The sequence below is a fragment of the Lithobates pipiens genome, unplaced genomic scaffold (genome assembly GCF_037356315.1).
Source record: "Lithobates pipiens isolate NorthernLeopardFrog02 unplaced genomic scaffold, aLitPip1_a1.2 Scaffold_41, whole genome shotgun sequence".
In the NCBI taxonomy this organism is placed as follows: Eukaryota; Metazoa; Chordata; class Amphibia; order Anura; family Ranidae; genus Lithobates; species Lithobates pipiens.
In genome coordinates this window covers 7340038-7360487 of record NW_027507861.1, presented here as the reverse complement: position 1 = coordinate 7360487, position 20450 = coordinate 7340038, and the positions used below count along the sequence as shown (strand labels likewise).

The 20450-nt window shown below is 48.0% G+C and overlaps 1 protein-coding gene across 1 annotated transcript; it reads right to left on the bottom strand.

The window, feature by feature from the left end:
• Nucleotides 1-342: 342 nt before the first annotated feature.
• Nucleotides 343-1330, bottom strand: LOC143956730 (olfactory receptor 51E1-like). Its single transcript, XM_077466920.1, has one exon. The coding sequence runs from the start codon at nucleotides 1301-1303 to the stop codon at nucleotides 350-352; it is 954 nt and encodes a 317-aa protein (XP_077323046.1). The 5' UTR covers nucleotides 1304-1330; the 3' UTR covers nucleotides 343-349.
• Nucleotides 1331-20450: the final 19120 nt, after the last annotated feature.

Sequence of the window (20450 nt, the reverse complement as noted above, 5' to 3'; positions counted from 1 at the left end):
GCCTCCATCTGTGGTGAAACTACAAGTCCCACAAGACATTGCAAGACCCCCTGACAATCACAGGCATGACTCCTAGAGACAGAGACATGATGGAATTGGTCGTTTTACCACAGCTGGAGTTCTGAGGTTGCCTATCTTGTTATTCTGAACAGGTCATCTCTCTCTTTCAAACTGGACCCAACCCTCCATTTTAGTTCCCGTATTCTTCTCTTAGAGCTGAAAAAAGATACAAAACATTAGTTAAAAAATGTGTAATAAAATAACATTATTTGCAAATCCACTTAAAAAAGGAACTTTATTTACATTGTCTAAATCTATTGTAGACTTCTCATATTTCCATGAAGGACCTCTATGGTTTGTCCTCCTTTGATACTTTACTTAGGAATTTGCTGAGTCTGTAGCGTATCTGCTTTGTTTTAATCCCATAGATCAAGGGATTAATGACAGGGGACAGAAGGATGTAGGCATTTCCAAACAGAATGTGAAGATTCGGAATGGTGTCACTGGGATATCTGTGCACCACTGCAATGCCAATATAAGGGATGTAGAAGATGAGGACGGCACATATATGGGCGGAACAGGTACTGATGGCCTTCAGACTGGCCTCTGCCACCTGAAAAACCACCGTCTTTATTATCATCAGGTAGGAGATAAAGATAAAAAGAGAGTCAAGACCCATGACGTAAAGGGTGATAAAGAGACCATAGATGACGTTGACCTTTATGTCAGCGCAGGCCAACTTCATGAGCTCTTGGTGGATACAATAGGAATGTGTCAGAAGATTGCTCCTCCACAATGGAAACCTCTGGATAATAAATGGCAGAGGGACCATTACAGCAGCTCCTCTGGCCATAAGGACCAGAGAGGTCTTTGTGATGGCCTGTTGGGTTACAATGGAAGAATATCGAAGAGGGTAACAAACGGCCACATATCGGTCTACAGCCATGGTCACCAGTATGGCAGAGTTCAGGGCAGACATGAAATGGAAGAAAAACATCTGGGTTAGACACATGGAGAAGGAGATCTTCCGGCTATCAAACCAGAAGATTCCCAGCATTCGGGGCATGACTGCGGTGGCTGATACCAGATCTACCAATGAAAGCATGGAAAGGAAAATGTACATGGCTTCGTGAAGTTCTTGTCTCATCGTGATGATATAAAGAATAGAGGTGTTACCAACTACAGCCACCATATACAATAAAAGGAGAGGAAAACCAAGAAAGAAATCAAAGTCCTCCAGATAGGGTACACCACTGAGAGTGAACTCATCGATACTGCTGCATGTTAGGTTGTCGGTTGCCATGATCACCTGTGCGCCACCACGTCCAATGACAGAACCCACATCTTCCCCTGCAACAGGAAAGGTATACGTCAGGCACATCGCATTATCTTTACTTTTATATTAGTATGTTTTTGACTAGTAGGACAACCTCCTTAGGTTGTCTTTTTTTTCTCACCCTCTGTCTGTGGAAATGGCCTTCAACTTACCAATTTCCACAAAAAGGCAAAAACAACTTTTTTTCCAGGTCGACTAATATAGAGGTCACCAGTAGAAGCGTCAGTTCAAAGCTTGTCAGCCGTTTTTTAATAGTTCATATCCCTTGAAACTGGCAACTTGGGCTGATCCTTAACTATTTATTGTCCAGCCTATAGATAAATGACAGCTGGGGGGGGGGATAGGTGAGCATTCCAACCTATGTGTGTGATTATATGTCAGTATTACATTGTATATCCCTGTATGTTGCGGTCGTTCGGGTGATTATCTAATAGTTTTTTTGAAACTATTGCTGCCCCCCCGCTGAGACCACCACCTGCGGAAGGGAATTCCACATCCTTGCCGCTCTTACAGTAAAGAACCCTCTACGTAGTTTTTTTCTTCCCATTTTAATGAGTGGCCACGATTCTTGTTAAACTCTCTTACGCGGAAAAGTTTTATCCCTATTGTGGGGTCACCAGTCCGGTAAGTTATACAAGTTATAATATAATAGTGCCGTGACTCAAATGATTAACACAATAGAATTTTTTTTTTTGACATACTGTATAAGTCTGGAGACTTTACTTCCAAATAATATCTTCTTTTTTATGTGTTGATTTATTTTTTATTTTTTATTTTTTTATGAAGCCTTGAGTTCTGCCCTCTCTGTAGTATTATTTCTGTATTTCTATTATGGAACTCATACAAGGTGAATTGTACCTTCATGGAGAACCCTGATCTCCTGTCTTGTATACCGGGACGTCCATAATCCAAGGTGCAGCCAGGTCAAAAGGGCCATGAAAAGGGGTTCCTTCATCCAAGTATGATGGACATTCTGAGGACGGAGAGGAGGACACAAACTAAGCAATTTCCCAAATAGAGAGAAGGACACAAACTAAGCGATTTCCCCAATGGGACACCGACTAAAAAACTCCCCAATGAAGAGGAAGACACAAACTAAACAATCTTCCCCAATGGCACACCAACTAAAAGAGCTCCCCAGTGAGGAAGAGGACACAAACTGAGCAATTTCACCAATGGGACACCAACTAAAAAAACTTCCCAATGGAGAGGAGGACACAAACTAAGCAATCTTTGCCAATCCATGGTGCATCCAGGTCAATAGGGTGCCTCAAGGGGTCCCTCATTCAGGCATGTAGGACATTCTGAGGACAGAGAGGACACAAACGAAGCCATCTCCCCAATGGGACACCCACTAAAAAAATTCCCCAATGGAGAGGACAACCACTAAAAAAATTCCCCAATGGAGAGGACACCCACTAAAAAAATTCCCCAATGGAGAGGAGTTCACAAACTAAGAAATCTCCCCAATGGGACACCAACTATAAAATGTCCCCACTGAAGAGGAGGACACAAACTAAGCAATCTCCCCAATGGGACGCCAACTATAAAATGCCCCCAATGAAGAGGAGGACACAAACTAAGCAATCTCCCCAATGGGACGCCAACTATAAAATGCCCCCAATGAAGAGGAGGACACAAACTAAGCAATCTCCCCAATGGGACGCCAACTATAAAATGCCCCCAATGAAGAGGAGGACACAAACTAAGCAATTTCCCCAATGGGACACCAACTAAAAGAACTCCCCAGTGAGGAAGAGGACACAAACTGAGCAATTTCACCAATGGGACACCGACTAAAAAACTCCCCAATGAAGAGGAAGACACAAACTAAACAATCTTCCCCAATGGGACACCAACTAAAAGAACTCCCCAGTGAGGAAGAGGACACAAACTGAGCAATTTCACCAATGGGACACCAACTAAAAAAACTTCCCAATGGAGAGGAGTTCACAAACTAAGCAATCTCCCAAATGGGATGTCAACTAATACAATTCCCAAATGGAGAGGAGGACATAAACTAAGCAATCTCTCTAATGGGACACCCACTAAAAAATGTCCCCAATAGAGAGGAGGACACAAACTAAGCAATCTTTGCCAATCCATGGTGCAGCCAGGTCAATAGGGTGCCTCAAGGGGTCCCTCATTCAGGCATGTAGGACATTCTGAGGAGAGAGAGGACACAAACTAAGCTATCTCCCCAACGGGACACCCACTAAAAAAATTTCCAAATGGAGAGGACACCCACTAAAAAAAATCCCCAATGGAAAGGACACTCACTAAAAAAAATCCCCAATGGAGAGGACACCCACTAAAAAAATTCCCCAATGGAGTGGAGTTCACAAACTAAGAAATCTCCCCAATGGGACAGTAACTATAAACAAAATTCCCAATGGAGAGGAGGACACAAACTAAGCAATCTCCCCAATGGCACACCAACTATAAAATGTCCCCACTGAAGAGGAGGACACAAACATGGGGTCCCTCATTCAGGTATGATGGACATTCTGAGGAGAGAGAGGACACAAACTAAGCAATTGCCCCAATGGGACACCAACTATAAAATGTCCCCAATGAAGAGGAGAACACAAACCAAGCAATCTCCCCAATGGGACACCAACTATAAAATGTCCCCAATGAAGAGAAGGACACAAACTAAACAATTTCCCCAATGGGATACCAACTATAAAATGTCCCCAATGAAGAGGAGGACACAAACTAAGCAATCTCCCCAATGGGACACCAACTATAAAATGTCCCCAATGAAGAGGAGGACACAAACATGGGGTCCCTCATTCAGGTATGATGGACATTCTGAGGAGAGAGAGGACACAAACTAAGCAATTTCCCCAATGGGATACCAACTATAAAATGTCCCCAATGAAGAGGAGGACACAAACATGGGGTTCCTCATTCAGGTATGATGGACATTCTGAGGAGAGAGAGGACACAAACTAAGCAATTTCCCCAATGGGACACCAACTATAAAAATAAAAAAATCCCAATGGCCCCAATGAAGAGGAGGACACAAACTAAGCAATCTCCCCAATGGGACACCAACTATAAAATGTCCCCAATGAAAAGGAGGACAAAAACTAAGCAATCTCCCCAATGGGACACTAACTAAAAAAAATCCCCATTGGAGAGGAGGACACAAACAAAATTTTAAATTAAAAAATTCAATTAAAAGTGAAGCTAAATTAGTTACAACTAAATGACTAAACTTCAAAGGGCGGGGGTCTGGGACCATAAAACTCAAGATAAGTACAAAAACAAATAAATAAATACTTGGTATAATTACATGTTGGAACAAAAATAAAATAAAAATAACACAATTCTAATTTATTAAAAATTAACAAAATATAAAAAAAAAAAAACTGGTCAAATAAAAATAAATCTCATCTAAAAAAATGTAAATATAAAAGCTTAAAGAAAGGAAAGGAAAAGTTAAAAAACGTCTTTCAATGTCTTAAATATTTTGTTATTTATTTTTTTATTTAAAATTACTTTGTTTTTTAATTTTGTTCCAATTTTTAATTTTTATTTTTGTGGAAATATAATTTTGGGATATGTTTTTTTTTTTTTTTTTACATTTTGCCTACAGTTAGGTTGGTTATTTAGCTAGTTAAAGTAAAACATTTCCCAGTAATCAGTACCTGTGAGTGTGCTGCCCTCAGAGGTGTCAGAGCTCTGCGGCCGTGTGCTCTCCCCGGTCGTGTGCTCTCCCCGGTCGTGCGCTCTCCCCGGCCGTGCGCTCTCCCCGGTCGTGTGCTCTCCCCAGTCGTTTGCTCTCCCCGGCCGTGCGCTCTCCCCGGTCGTGCGCTCTCCCCGGTCGTTTGCTCTCCCCGGTCGTGTGCTCTCCCCAGCTGATCTGGGATTTGCTCAGTGATGGATCATATATACGAGATGTTGGGATCCCGGGGGAGATCTCCTGAAATTGCCATAACCACTTATACACAGACAGGGAAATCTCTGTTGGGTTAATTACCTGTTCATAAATTCTCCGGTCTCCGACTCCTCTGATCCCCAGAGCGAGGTGTCTTTTTATGGTAATGAAATAAAAATATTAATTTAAATAAAAAATCCAGTCTTTTGAGCTGAAATGCTGGAAATTCACAATCAGTTTCCAGGAAACCTCAACTCAACGAGAGGGATTTTCCACCCACTTATACACAGGCAGGAAAATCTCTGCGGGGTTATTTCCCGATCATAAATTCCCATTTTTACATTCCGAAGCGTCTTGTGAGTGGTTAAGTGAGATGCATTTATTGCAGAAAAGGCGGTTTGTTTCTTCTGCAGTGAATGTTTTTTTCACTTTAGAAGTAAGGAGGTTGAAATCCATGGGTCAGGGTGAAGGTTGAGATCCATGGGTCAGGGTGAAGATTGAGATCCATGGGTCAGGGTGAAGGTTGAGATCCATGGGTCAGGGCGAAGATTGAGATCCATGGGTCAGGGCAAAGGTTTGGATCCATGGGTCAGGGCGAAGGTTTGGATCCATGGGTCAGGGCGAAGATTGAGATCCATGGGTCAGGGTGAAGGTTGACATCCATGGGTCAGGGCGAAGGTTGAAATCCAAGGGTCAGGGCAAAGATTGAGATCCATGGGTCAGGGCGAAGGTTGAGATCCATGGGTCAGGGTGAAGGTTGAGATCCATGGGTCAGGGTGAAGATTGAGATCCATGGGTCAGGGCAAAGGTTGAGATCCATGGGTCAGGGTGAAGGTTGAGATCCATGGGTCAGGGTGAAGATTGAGATCCATGGGTCAGGGCGAAGGTTGAGATCCATGGGTCAGGGTGAAGGTTGAGATCCATGGGTCAGGGCGAAGATTGAGATGCATGGGTCAGGGTGAAGGTTGAGATCCATGGGTCAGGGTGAAGGTTGAGATCCATGGGTCAGGGCGAAGGTTTGGATCCATGGGTCAGGGTGAAGGTTGAGATCCATGGGTCAGGGCGAAGGTTGAGATCCATGGGTCAGGGCAAAGGTTGAGATCCATGGGTAAGGGTGAAGGTTGAGATCCATGGGTCAGGGTGAAGATTGAGATCCATGGGTCAGGGCGAAGGTTGAGATCCATGGGTCAGGGTGAAGGTTGAGATCCATGGGTCAGGGTGAAGATTGAGATCCATGGGTCAGGGCAAAGGTTGAGATCCATGGGTCAGGGTGAAGGTTGAGATCCATGGGTCAGGGCGAAGGTTGAGATCCATGGGTCAGGGTGAAGGTTGAGATCCATAGGTCAGGGTGAAGATTGAGATCCATGGGTCAGGGCAAAGGTTGAGATCCATGGGTCAGGGCGAAGGTTGAGATCCATGGGTCAGGGTGAAGATTGAGATCCATGGGTCAGGGCGAAGGTTAAGATCCATGGGTCAGGGTGAAAGTTGAGATCCATGGGTCAGGGTGAAGGTTGAGATCCATGGGTCAGGGCGAAGGTTGAGATCCATGGGTTAGGGCAAAGGTTGAGATCCATGGGTCAGGGTGAAGGTTGAGATCCATGGGTCAGGGTGAAGGTTGAGATCCATGGGTCAGGGCGAAGGTTGAGATCCATGGGTTAGGGCAAAGGTTGAGATCCATGGGTCAGGGTGAAGGTTGAGATCCACCATGGGTCAGGGCGAAGGTTGAGATCCATGGGTCAGGGTGAAGGTATAGATCCATGGGTCAGAGTGAAGGTTGAGATCCACCATGGGTCAGGGTGAAGGTTGAGATCCACCATGGGTCAGGGTGAAGGTTGAGATCCATGGGTCAGGGCGAACCCTTCGCAGTCCTGTAGAACTAAAGCAGAAATTCGCCATGATGTCACTGTATCCACAATGCACTGCCTGGCTTTTATTTTTAGGTCATCTTGTTTAGAAGGACAAATGAGGGTGTAAGAGGGGCTCTGTGCTTAGCTGGATGTTGCCCATGCCCCGCCTGCTGTTCTTTCTAGAACACTAACCCACCTACTGAGATAATACCCTCCGCCGGGGGTTTTTTTTCAGTGGGAACATGGTGGAACACAGTTCATTGACATCCAGCACTGAATGTATGCTGGAAATTCACAATCAGTTTCCAGGAAACCTCAACTCAACGAGAGGGATTTTCCACCCACTTATACACAGGCAGGAAGATCTCTGCGGGGTTATTTCCCGATCATAAATTCCCATTTTTACATTCCGAAGCGTCTTGTGAGCGGTTAAGTGAGACGCATTTATTGCAGAAAAGGCGGTTTGTTTCTTCTGCAGTGAATGTTTTTTTCACTTTAGAAGTAAGGAGGTTGAAATCCATGGGTCAGGGCGAAGATTGAGATGCATGGGTCAGGGTGAAGGTTGAGATCCATGGGTCAGGGCGAAGATTGAGATGCATGGGTCAGGGCGAAGGTTGAGATCCATGGGTCAGGGTGAAGGTTGAGATCCATGGGTCAGGGTGAAGGTTGAGATCCATGGGTCAGGGCGAAGATTGAGATGCATGGGTCAGGGTGAAGGTTGAGATCCATGGGTCAGGGCGAAGATTGAGATGCATGGGTCAGGGCGAAGGTTGAGATCCATGGGTCAGGGTGAAGGTTGAGATCCATGGGTCAGGGTGAAGGTTAAGATCCATGGGTCAGGGCGAAGATTGAGATGCATGGGTCAGGGCGAAGGTTGAGATCCATGGGTCAGGGTGAAGGTTGAGATCCATGGGTTAGGGCGAAGATTGAGATCCATGGGTCAGGGTGAAGGTTGAGATCCATGGGCCAGGGCGAAGGTTGAGATCCATGGGTTAGGGCAAAGGTTGAGATCCATGGGTCAGGGTGAAGGTTGAGATCCACCATGGGTCAGGGCGAAGGTTGAGATCCATGGGTCAGGGTGAAGGTTGAGATCCATGGGTCAGGGCGAAGGTTGAGATCCATGGGTCAGGGTGAAGGTTGAGATCCATGGGTCAGGGTGAAGGTTGAGATCCATGGGTCAGGGTGAAGGTTGAGATCCATGGGTCAGGGCGAAGGTTGAGATCCATGGGTCAGGGTGAAGGTTGAGATCCATGGGTCAGGGTGAAGGTTGAGATCCATGGGTCAGGGCGAAGGTTGAGATCCATGGGTCAGGGTGAAGGTTGAGATCCATGGGTCAGGGTGAAGGTTGAGATCCATGGGTCAGGGTGAAGGTTGAGATCCATGAGTCAGAGCGAAGGTTGAGATCCATGGGTCAGGGTGAAGGTTGAGATCCATGGGTCAGGGCGAAGGTTGAGATCCATGGGTCAGGGTGAAGGTTGAGATCCATGGGTCAGGGTGAAGGTTGAGATCCATGGGTCAGGGTGAAGGTTGAGATCCATGAGTCAGAGCGAAGGTTGAGATCCATGGGTCAGAGCGAAGGTTGAGATCCACCATGGGTTAGGGCAAAGGTTGAGATCCATGGGTCAGGGTGAAGGTTGAGATCCATGGGTCAGGGTGAAGGTTGAGATCCATGGGTCAGGGTGAAGGTTGAGATCCATGAGTCAGAGCGAAGGTTGAGATCCATGGGTCAGGGTGAAGGTTGAGATCCATGAGTCAGAGCGAAGGTTGAGATCCATGGGTCAGAGCGAAGGTTGAGATCCACCATGGGTTAGGGCAAAGGTTGAGATCCATGGGTCAGGGCGAACCCTTCGCAGTCCTGTAGAACTAAAGCAGAAATTCGCCATGATGTCACTGTATCCACAATGCACTGCCTGGCTTTTATTTTTAGGTCATCTTGTTTAGAAGGACAGATGAGGGTGTAAGAGGGGCTCTGTGCTTAGCTGTATGTTGCCCATGCCCCGCCTGCTGTTCTTTCTAGAACACTAACCCACCTACTGATATAATACCCTCCGCCGGGGTTTTTTTTTCAGTGGGAACATGGTGGAACACAGTTCATTGACATCCAGCACTGAATATCTGCAATGGCAAGGGGTGATGGGGTGTGCTGGAGGGTCTGTTAAAGCTTGCTGCTGGGGGATCTATTTTTGCTGTGTGGGATCAATTGTTGCGTTTTTTTTTTCTGGTGGGGGATATATTGATACTGGAGAGGAAGTCTTATGTTGCTGGGGGGGGGGGGTCAATTATTACCAGGAGGGATCTAATGTTGAGGTAGGGATCTATTGCTACTGTCTGCTCAAGGGTCTATTTATGCTGGCTGTTGGGAGATCTATTGTTTCTGGTGAGGGTCTATTGCCACTGGGGTGGATCTCTTGATGCTGTGGGGGCCTTTTGTTGTTGGGGGATCTATTGCTGCTGGGGGACCTATTGTTGTTGGGGGGGGGGGTTTATTGTGGCTAGGTTGAATCTCTTGTTGCTGGGGGGTAATTTTTTGTGGGGCATTTATTGTTGCTAGGGTATCTATTGTTGCTGGTGGAGGTCTATTGTTATGTGGGAGGTCTATTGTTAGTGGGGGACCCATTGTTGTTGAGGGATCCATTGTTGTTGGGGGTTTATTGTTGGTATGTTGATATGGGGGGGGGGGTAATTTGTTGTGGGGCAGCAATTGTTGCTAGGGATAATTTGTTGCTGGGGGAGGTCTATTATTGTGTGGCAGTCTATTGTTGTTGGAGGATCTATTACTGCTGGGGGATCTATTGTTGTTGGTGGTTTATTGTTCCTAGGTTGAATCTCTTGTTGCTGAGGGGGGGGGGGTCATTTGTTGTGGGGCATCAATTGTTGGGGGGTTTATTGTTGTGTGGGGTCTGTTGTTGCTGGGGAATCTATTGCTACTGGGGGATCTATTGTTGTTGGGGGTTTATTGTTCCTAGGTTGAATCTCTTGTTGCTGGGGGGGGTAATTTGTTGTGGGGCATCAATTGCTGGGGGGGCTATTGTTGTGTGGGGTCTATTGTTGCTGGGGAATCTATTGCCACTGGGGGATCTATTGTTGTTGGGGGGTTTATTGTTGCTAGGTTGAATCTTTTGTTGCAAGGGGGTAATTTGTTCTGGGGCATCTATTGTTGCTAGGGGATCTATTGTTGCTGGGAAAGATCTATCGTTGTATGGGGGGCCATTGTTGTTGGGGGATCTATTTTTGTAGGGGGGTTTATTGTTACTAGGTTGAATCTTGTTGCTGGGGGTAATTTTTTATTGGGCATCTATAGCTGCTAGGGGATCTATTGTTGCTCGGGGTGTCCTATTGTTGTGTGGGGGTCATTTGTTGTTGGAGGATCTTGTTGGCGGTTTATTGTTGCTAGGTTGAATCTCTTGTTGCTGGGGGGTAATTTGTTGTGGGGCATCTATAGTTGCTAGGGGATCTATTGTTGTTAAGGGAGGTCTATTGTTGTGTGGGGGAACACTTTAGCAGCCGTCTTCCAGTCTTTCCCTTCTATAGCTCTACCCAGCTGGATTTGCTCCTTCCAGTTACTCTCCTGATCCCAAAGACATTAGGGACCAGGAGAGTAACTGGAGGGATCTGAGGGCTCTGACTTGCCCGTCCGGCTGTCAGAAGTGTGGGGGTGTCCCCCCAATCCATGGGGGGCCCCAGATCCCATCCTATGTGAATAAGTATGGGGCAGGAAAAAGGGCCTGGTATGGATGGGGGGGGGGGGCCCACGCCGTTTTATTCTTTTTTTTTTGGCATCGATTGTTTACATTCTGCTGTCAGCGGGGGAATCCCGCAGGCAGCAGATGAGTCATGGTTGTTAAGGATTAGGCTGGCCGCCTCGAACCTCAACAACCATCTATTACCAAATTCATTTCATTGTTTCTTTAATATCTTTTTTGGATTTGTTGAAATTTGTGACTGTTGTAATTCGGAAATTCAGATACTCAAAGTTTTAATTTGGAACAAAACGAACAGCAGATGTCTATTGGTTAGCTGTGGAGCACTTTCCGGGTCCAGAGCCGTGGAGCGGCCTATTGGGTGACCCCGGCTCTGAAGACTCTCTTTTCAATAGGCCGAGCACTGGGAGCTACAACATTAATGCAACCATTTGCCACCATTATTTTCCAGTTTTTTCCATTCGTGTACTGTCGAAAGTAAAAGACTGAGGACTATGTAATGAGGGGGAACGTTGTGGTCACACATTCTGCTCTCTTGTTCCCACTATTTAAAGTGAGGTAGAACCTTCCCGCTACTGCTACTAATGGCCAGGGACCCATGGGTTCCTCCTCAGTTGGTCCTTGCTGCCCGTCTACCGTGATCTGATCATATCCAGCTGCCTGAACCCCTCCAGGTTCCTGAACATCTAAGGTTTAGACTTGTACCCTGACCATGATCTGATCCTATCCAGCTGCCTGAACCCTTCCAGGTTCCTGAACATCTAAGGTTTAGACTTGTACCCTGACCATGATCTGATCCTATCCAGCTGCCTGAACCCTTCCAGGTTCCTGAACATCTAAGGTTTAGACGTTGGGACCGGTTCCCGCGTGTCTGGTCTCTGAAATGTCACACTGCAGTGCAGGGACAACGCAGCTCAGGGTACAAGGCTAAACCTTAGATGTTCAAGAACCTGGAGGGGTTCAGACAGCTGGATATGATCAGATCATGGTAGACGGGCAGCAAGGAGCAATTGAGGAGGAACCCGTGGGATCCAGCTGTCTGTACCCCTGTACAGACAGTGAAACTAGGAGAATTCACCTCTGAAACCCGGGCAAATCTCTTGCGGAGTCCCTCAAGGATCGCCCTTGTCACCAGCGCTCTTCAACATATACATCAGAATATCAGACCTCTGCTTCCACTAATATGCTGACGATACGCAACTCTACTTTCGTATCACCGGACAAAAAGACCATCATCAGCAACTAGAAAAATGCCTCAATTTAATAGAAGACTTGATGACCACTAGCTCCCTCAAACTCAACAAATCGAAAACAGAGCTTCTTATCCTACACACAAACCATAATTCCCGAACCAAGATCCATTGGACACCACCCACCATCTTTGGACAGACCATCTCTCCAAGGATCAAGGCCAAGAGTCTCGGGGTCACTTTTGACTCGCAAATGTCAATGGATGCCCAAATAGGAGCAGTAGTCAGTGGTTCTCACCATCTGCTCCACCTGCTACGTAGACTCATTCCCTTCATTCCAAAGGAGGACAAAGCAGTGGTAATTGGAACAATCATTAATTCACGACTTGACTACGCAAACTCCCTTTACATAGGATTACCACAATATCAACTTGCACACTTATAACTGATCCAAAACACGGCGGCAAGGCTGATAACAGGAAAAAAACCCTGGGAATCCATCTCTCCTTCGCTGAGGAGCTTACATTGGCTAACCGTAAAGAATCGGATCACATTCAAGACCCTCTGCCTCACCCACAAATGCGTGCATAGAGAAGCTCCTCAATACCTACTCGAGAAAATAAAACACTACACACCAAACCGCAGTCTTCGATCACCAAAACCTCCTCCTCGTTCCCAAATCCCGGAACAAATCAAAGGGGGAACGGAGATTCGCTGTCCAAGGACCATGGCTATGGAATGCTCTACCAACCTACATCCACATGGAAGAAAACCAACAGGCCTTCAGGAAAAAACTTAAGACCTTCCTCTTCTAAGAAGCTGGACAACAAAGCTCTTCACCGGGATCAGGTAAGTTTTAATCACGTCAATCCTTTCCCTGTAAGAGAGTTTCCTATCCTTCCAGGTGGCAACCTTGGCATCGGCATCTTGCTTTCCCAATTTGCATAGGCCATAATCGTCGGGACCAAATTAGATGCCTAAAACTTTGATTTCCTGTCGGGGCTCTGGCAAGACGTCCGGAAGCTCAAAACTGTCGCCTTCCTCACCCATCCAAAAAACGTCACTTTTATCCCGATTGATCTTTGAGCCAGATGCCTCAGCATACTGCTCCATCACCGAGAACACCTCCTCCGCATCTTCTGTCCCAGAGATGAAAACAGACACGTCATCAGCATAGGCCACAACCCTCAGAGGAGGCTCACCAGGAATGCCCAAAGGCACTCCGCACAACGGTCCGCTCTCTAACCTCCGGATAAAGGGACTGATTTCGAATGCGTATAGCAGAGGACTCAAAGGACACCCCTGACGCACACCCGAGCCAACCTCAAAGGACCGCCCAATCCAAAAAGCTGGACAACAAAGCTCTTCACAGCGCCTTGAGGCGATTCAGTTCGCGTTGTGAGCTATACAAATTATTCATTCATTCATTCATTCATTCACTTATGTCACCACATTATTTTAGTTTTTTATTTTTACTTCCCAACCCTAAGACCCCTTTCACACCACACCGCCCATTGCGTTGGCAGTTTCACACTACACACAATGGTGCAGCTTCTTTAGGGCGGATTGCAGGCGCTATTTCTAACGCTATAGAGCCTGCAAAACGCCCCGGTGTGAAAGGGGTCTAAAGGTTTTCAGTTTGTTGTTCTCCTGAGTTGTACAGTTTATGGGTCACGTTAAAGGTGGAAAAAGCTCTGAAATGATTTATCTTTGTCTCATTTTTTTTCCATCACAGAAACCGGACATTTTACCAACCGGGGTGTCACAAGAATTACTTACCGAGGCCAAGATGCCGAGAGCGGTTCGCCCTTGTGACTACGCGCACCCCGTCCCCCCGGAGGTGGCACAGGAAGCGAGTGGCACGCAGGGGCACTGGCCACCAGCAGGTGTAGTTCCTGAAGAAGTCTGTAGAACTGTACAGGAGGTGAGGCTGAGGTTCAGGAACTGGCTGAGGGTCCGGTGCAAGGTTTTGGCAGACAATCCGGAAAACAGCAAAGGATCAGGCACAGGAGACACTAAACAAGTCCGTGAAACAAGCCAGAGGTCAAATCCGTGTAGACAAGCAAGCAAGTCTGTACAGCAGGCCGGGGGTCAAATCCGTAAGAGCAGGTAAGCAAGTCCATTGGGCAGGCCGAGAGTCAAACACGTGTAGGCAGATCGAGCAAGCCGATGGCCAGATCGAGGAGAACAGTAGCGTAGTCAAGAACAGCCCGGTCACAGCAGGTGATCAGGTATGGCAAAAAACAGGAAGTGGGTACAAACGGGAAGCTGACGACAAACCAGTTTGGATGCCAGACCCGTCTGAAATGGCCACGCCATAGCGTGTGCCCCACGGCGCACATCCATGCGCTATTGCACACACTCGCACCATCGGGCCACGCGCGTGTGCCGCAGCGCCAACCTGCCGCGCATGCGTGCAATAGCATGGTGAGCATGGGTGGAAAAAGTCCTTCTCTGACACGGGGTGTGTAGACTTTTTATATCCACTGTATGTGACTGTGGGGGAGGGGACATTAGAGTGTAAATTTTTGTTTATTAAAAATCTTACAAACATAATCAAAACATATTTACATATATATAAAATAAATAAATTATATATAAATATATATATATATATATATATATATATATATATATATATAAAATAGCTTACATCAGCATAGCAAAAACATAAAGAAAACTAAATATAAAAAAAACTAAACTAAAAAATTACATATACCAACCTAAACAAAGCCATAACCTCCACCTAAAACCATGACACACGTATCCCATGCATGCGGCCTTTTTCCAAAAATTCAACCTTATATAAAAATCTAGGAAATGTGAAAGGACAGAAAGAAAGTCGCACAACCAGAGACTGTCAAACCACAGCTACGTAGACCTGACATTCCTCCACGCCTTTGTCCAGGCCCCCGGCCACCACCTGTCCTTCTCAAGACCCCAAATCTTCCCAACCTCACCCAGAATGTCGTGCACCACCACCACCTCGACAGGAAGGACTTTTTTTCCAAATGGATTCCTGGCACCGTGCTTTCCATGTGAAGAAACAGACTACTAAAACAACTAGAAAAGGTGTTTCAAAATCAAAATCCCGATGTGTCTCAAAGGCCCCGTACGACCACTCCGCATAACTCAAGTGGGAAAGGAAAGGGATACCCAGAGCCCCCACCCACCCACTTGTAGACTTCTATATTGAAGGGGCACTGAAGCAAGAAGGGGTCCATTGTCTCCTCCACCCCACCACATGCCACTCTTGGACAACCACGGTTCTCCGCATAGCGATGCTTCAGGTTGCCCTTTAGGCCCCTTTCACACTGAGGCGCTTCTAAACTGCCAGTAAAACACTGAGTGCTTTTAAAGAGCTTTTCAGGTGCTTTTGTAGAGCTTTTCAGGTGCTTTTGAAGAGCTTCCCGTTAATTTCAATGGAGAGGAGCGTTTTTTCACCGCCCTGCCAGCGCACTGCCCCAGTGTGAAAGCATTCACTGATTTTAATGGAAATAGATTTTCGTGAGCTTTTCAAGTGTTTTTTTTTAGCGTAAAACCATCTGAAAAGCGCCTCAGTATGAAAGGGGTCTAACATAGAGTCTGCCAGGAAACGAGTGCCAGGCCAAATCCCGAAACTTTAAAGGGATTCTCTCCAGATTGAGAAAATGCAGACCTTCCCTCATAATAGGGCCTGGGCAATCCCTCAAGGCCAGTGGCTCACTAAAGGCAGATTCAATAACCCTCCTCTCCAGGTCCTTCCTAGGAAGAGACTTCATTTCCTTCACCGTCACTCCCCACTGCCGAAGCATTTTCAGGCATGGGGTAACATAGGCTGGGAGCTCACCATGTCGGACCCTCAGGCTTTTCACTGGCCCACCATTCTCTCAGCTTCACAGAATAGGCCTAAACCAGGACTGAAAAATACCAACCCACCCTGGCCGGTTCCTCTGCCAGCAGGTTAGCAAAATTATGTTTCAAAAACATCCAAAAAAAAAAAAAAACCCAGGTTGACCATACCTAGGCCACCCATCCACTTGGAAAGGTAGATTACGGACCTCTTAACGAGATTCGGTTTGTTCCTCCATAAGAGTTGGAAGAAACAGCTGTAGATTCTCGCATAGAGAGACTCTGGCAAAACACAGACAAAGCCGACATACAGAAATACCGGGATCAGGTAAGTTTTAATCAGGTCAATCCTTTCCCTGTAAGAGAGTTTCCAATCCTTCCAGGTGGCAACCTTAGCATCGGCATCTTGTAGCCTGCTTTCCCAATTTGCATAGGCCATAATCGCCGGGACCAAATTAGATGCCTAAAACTTTGATTTCCTGTCGGGGCTCTGGGAAGACGTCCGGAAGCTCGAAACTGTCGCCTTCCTTACCCATCCAAAAAACGTCACTTTTATCCCGAAAGGATCTTTGAGCCAGATGCCTCAGCATACTGCTCCATCACCGAGACCATCTCCTCCGCCTCCTCTGTCCCAGAGATGAAAACAGACACACGTCATCAGCATAGGCCACGACCCTCAGAGAAGGCTCACCAGGAATGCCCAAAGGCACTCCGCACAACGGTCCACTCTCTAACCTCCGGTTAAATGGACTGATTTCGAATGCGTATAGCAGAGGACTCAAAGGACACCCCTAACGCACACCCGAGCCAACCTCAAAGGACCGCCCAATCCAACAATTCACAAGCATGAAGCTTTCAGCCACTCTGTACAAGGTCTTCGGTCCAATCAATAAAGCCCCCCTCCAGGCCATACTTGCCAAGAAGCAGCCATAGGTACTCATGAGTGACCCGATCAAAAGCTTTAGCCTGATCCAATGTCAGCAGGTACTTTCTTCAGCCTGCAGCCCTGCACCGCTCCAAGGCCTTCCGGACAGCTAACACTGCCGAAAAAGTGCTTCTACCCTGAACCGAACAGTGCTGGTGGCTGGAAAGTAGATCGCCCGCTACAGACGAAAAACTGTATCTTCCTATCAACATTGACAAGGCTAATGGGCTAATTCTCAATTTTTGAAGAATCCTTACCCTTTGACAGAAGAATCACCGCAGATTGTCGTGTGGAGAGAGAGCGCGAACCCTCTTTCAGACAGCCATTAAAAACCTCCACTAAATATAAGTAACCTTAAAGTGCTTATAAAACTCGGCTGTCAACCCATCTGGCCCAGGCGACTTCTTAATGGCCTTATCAATAGCCTTAACCACCTCATCTGCTGTGATGTCCTCTGTCAAACTCGCAAGAGAACTGCCATTTTTCAGAAACTTTTATCACTTAAAAAACAGCATCCTGCAGAACAGCACCAGTTGGTGGAGAAGCTCCTCTGGTACAGAGACTGATGTGACTGGCTGTGACTCCGTACGGTGAACACGTTGGCTGATGTGACTGGCTGTGACTCCGTACGGTGAACACGTTGGGTGATGTGACTGGCTGTGACTCCGTACAGTGAACACGTTGGCTGATGTGACTGGCTGTGACTCCGTACGGTGAACACGTTGACTGATGTGACTGGCTGTGACCCCGTACGGGGAACACGTTGGGTGATGTGACTGGCTGTGACTCCGTACGGGGAACACGTTGGGTGATGTGACCGGCTGTGACTCCGTACGGTGAACACGTTGGCTGATGTGACTGGCTGTGACCCCGTACGGTGAACACGTTGGGTGATGTGACTGGCTGTGACTCCGTACAGGGAACACGTTGGGTGATGTGACTGGCTGTGACTCCGTACGGTGAACACGTTGGGTGATGTGACTGGCTGTGAACCCGTACGGGGAACACGTTGGGTGATGTGACTGGCTGTGACTCCGTACGGTGAACACGTTGACTGATGTGACTGGCTGTGACCCCGTACGGGGAACACGTTGGGTGATGTGACTGGCTGTGACTCCGTACGGGGAACACGTTGGGTGATGTGACCGGCTGTGACTCCGTACGGTGAACACGTTGGCTGATGTGACTGGCTGTGACCCCGTACGGTGAACACGTTGGCTGATGTGACTGGCTGTGACCCCGTACGGTGAACACGTTGGGTGATGTGACTGGCTGTGACTCCGTACGGGGAACACGTTGGGTGATGTGACTGGCTGTGACTCCGTACGGTGAACACATTGACTGATGTGACTGGCTGTGACCCCGTACGGTGAACACGTTGAGTGATGTGACTGGCTGTGACTCCGTACGGTGAACACGTTGGGTGATGTGACTGGCTGTGACCCCGTACGGTGAACACGTTGAGTGATGTGACTGGCTGTGACTCCGTACGGTGAACACATTGACTGATGTGACTGGCTGTGACCCCGTACGGTGAACACGTTGAGTGATGTGACTGGCTGTGACTCCGTATGGTGAACACGTTGGGTGATGTGACTGGCTGTGACCCCGTACAGTGAACATGTTGGCTGATGTGACTGGCTGTGACTCCGTACGGTGAACACATTGACTGATGTGACTGGCTGTGACTCCGTACGGTGAACACGTTGGCTGATGTGACTGGCTGTGACTCCGTACGGGGAACACGTTGGGTGATGTGACTGGCTGTGACTCCGTACGGGGAACACGTTGGGTGATGTGACCGGCTGTGACTCCGTACGGTGAACACGTTGGCTGATGTGACTGGCTGTGACCCCGTACGGTGAACACGTTGGCTGATGTGACTGGCTGTGACCCCGTACGGTGAACACGTTGGGTGATGTGACTGGCTGTGACTCCGTACGGGGAACACGTTGGGTGATGTGACTGGCTGTGACTCCGTACGGTGAACACATTGACTGATGTGACTGGCTGTGACCCCGTACGGTGAACACGTTGAGTGATGTGACTGGCTGTGACTCCGTACGGTGAACACGTTGGGTGATGTGACTGGCTGTGACCCCGTACGGTGAACACGTTGAGTGATGTGACTGGCTGTGACTCCGTACGGTGAACACATTGACTGATGTGACTGGCTGTGACCCCGTACGGTGAACACGTTGAGTGATGTGACTGGCTGTGACTCCGTACGGTGAACACGTTGGGTGATGTGACTGGCTGTGACCCCGTACAGTGAACATGTTGGCTGATGTGACTGGCTGTGACTCCGTACGGTGAACACATTGACTGATGTGACTGGCTGTGACTCCGTACGGTGAACACGTTGGCTGATGTGACTGGCTGTGACTCCGTACGGTGAACACGTTGACTGATGTGACTGGCTGTGACCCCGTACGGGGAACACGTTGGGTGATGTGACTGGCTGTGACTCCGTACGGGGAACACGTTGGGTGATGTGACCGGCTGTGACTCCGTACGGTGAACACGTTGGCTGATGTGACTGGCTGTGACCCCGTACGGTGAACACGTTGGCTGATGTGACTGGCTGTGACCCCGTACGGTGAACACGTTGGGTGATGTGACTGGCTGTGACTCCGTACGGTGAACACATTGACTGATGTGACTGGCTGTGACCCCGTACGGTGAACACGTTGAGTGATGTGACTGGCTGTGACTCCGTACGGTGAACACGTTGGGTGATGTGACTGGCTGTGACCCCGTACGGTGAACACGTTGAGTGATGTGACTGGCTGTGACTCCGTACGGTGAACACATTGACTGATGTGACTGGCTGTGACCCCGTACGGTGAACACGTTGAGTGATGTGACTGGCTGTGACTCCGTACGGTGAACACGTTGGGTGATGTGACTGGCTGTGACCCCGTACAGTGAACATGTTGGCTGATGTGACTGGCTGTGACTCCGTACGGTGAACACGTTGAGTGATGTGACTGGCTGTGACTCCGTACGGTGAACACATTGACTGATGTGACTGGCTGTGACCCCGTACGGTGAACACGTTGAGTGATGTGACTGGCTGTGACTCCGTACGGTGAACACGTTGGGTGATGTGACTGGCTGTGACTCCGTACGGTGAACACGTTGGCTGATATGACTGGCTGTGACTCTGTACGGTGAACACGTTGGGTGATGTGACTGGCTGTGACTCTGTACGGTGAACACGTTGGCTGATATGACTGGCTGTGACTCTGTACGGTGAACACGTTGGGTGATGTGACTGGCTGTGACCCCGTATGGTGAACACGTTGAGTGATGTGACTGGCTGTGACCCCGTACGGTGAACACGTTGAGTGATGTGACTGGCTGTGACTCCGTACGGTGAACACGTTGGGTGATGTGACTGGCTGTGACCCCGTACGGTGAACACGTTGAGTGATGTGACTGGCTGTGACCCCGTATGGTGAACACGTTGAGTGATGTGACTGGCTGTGACTCCGTACGGTGAACACATTGGGTGATGTGACTGGCTGTGACCCCGTACGGTGAACACGTTGAGTGATGTGACTGGCTGTGACTCCGTACGGTGAACACGTTGGGTGATGTGACTGGCTGTGACTCCGTACGGTGAACACGTTGAGTGATGTGACTGGCTGTGACTCCGTACGGGGAACACGTTGAGTGATGTGACTGGCTGTGACTCCGTACGGTGAACACGTTGGGTGATGTGACTGGCT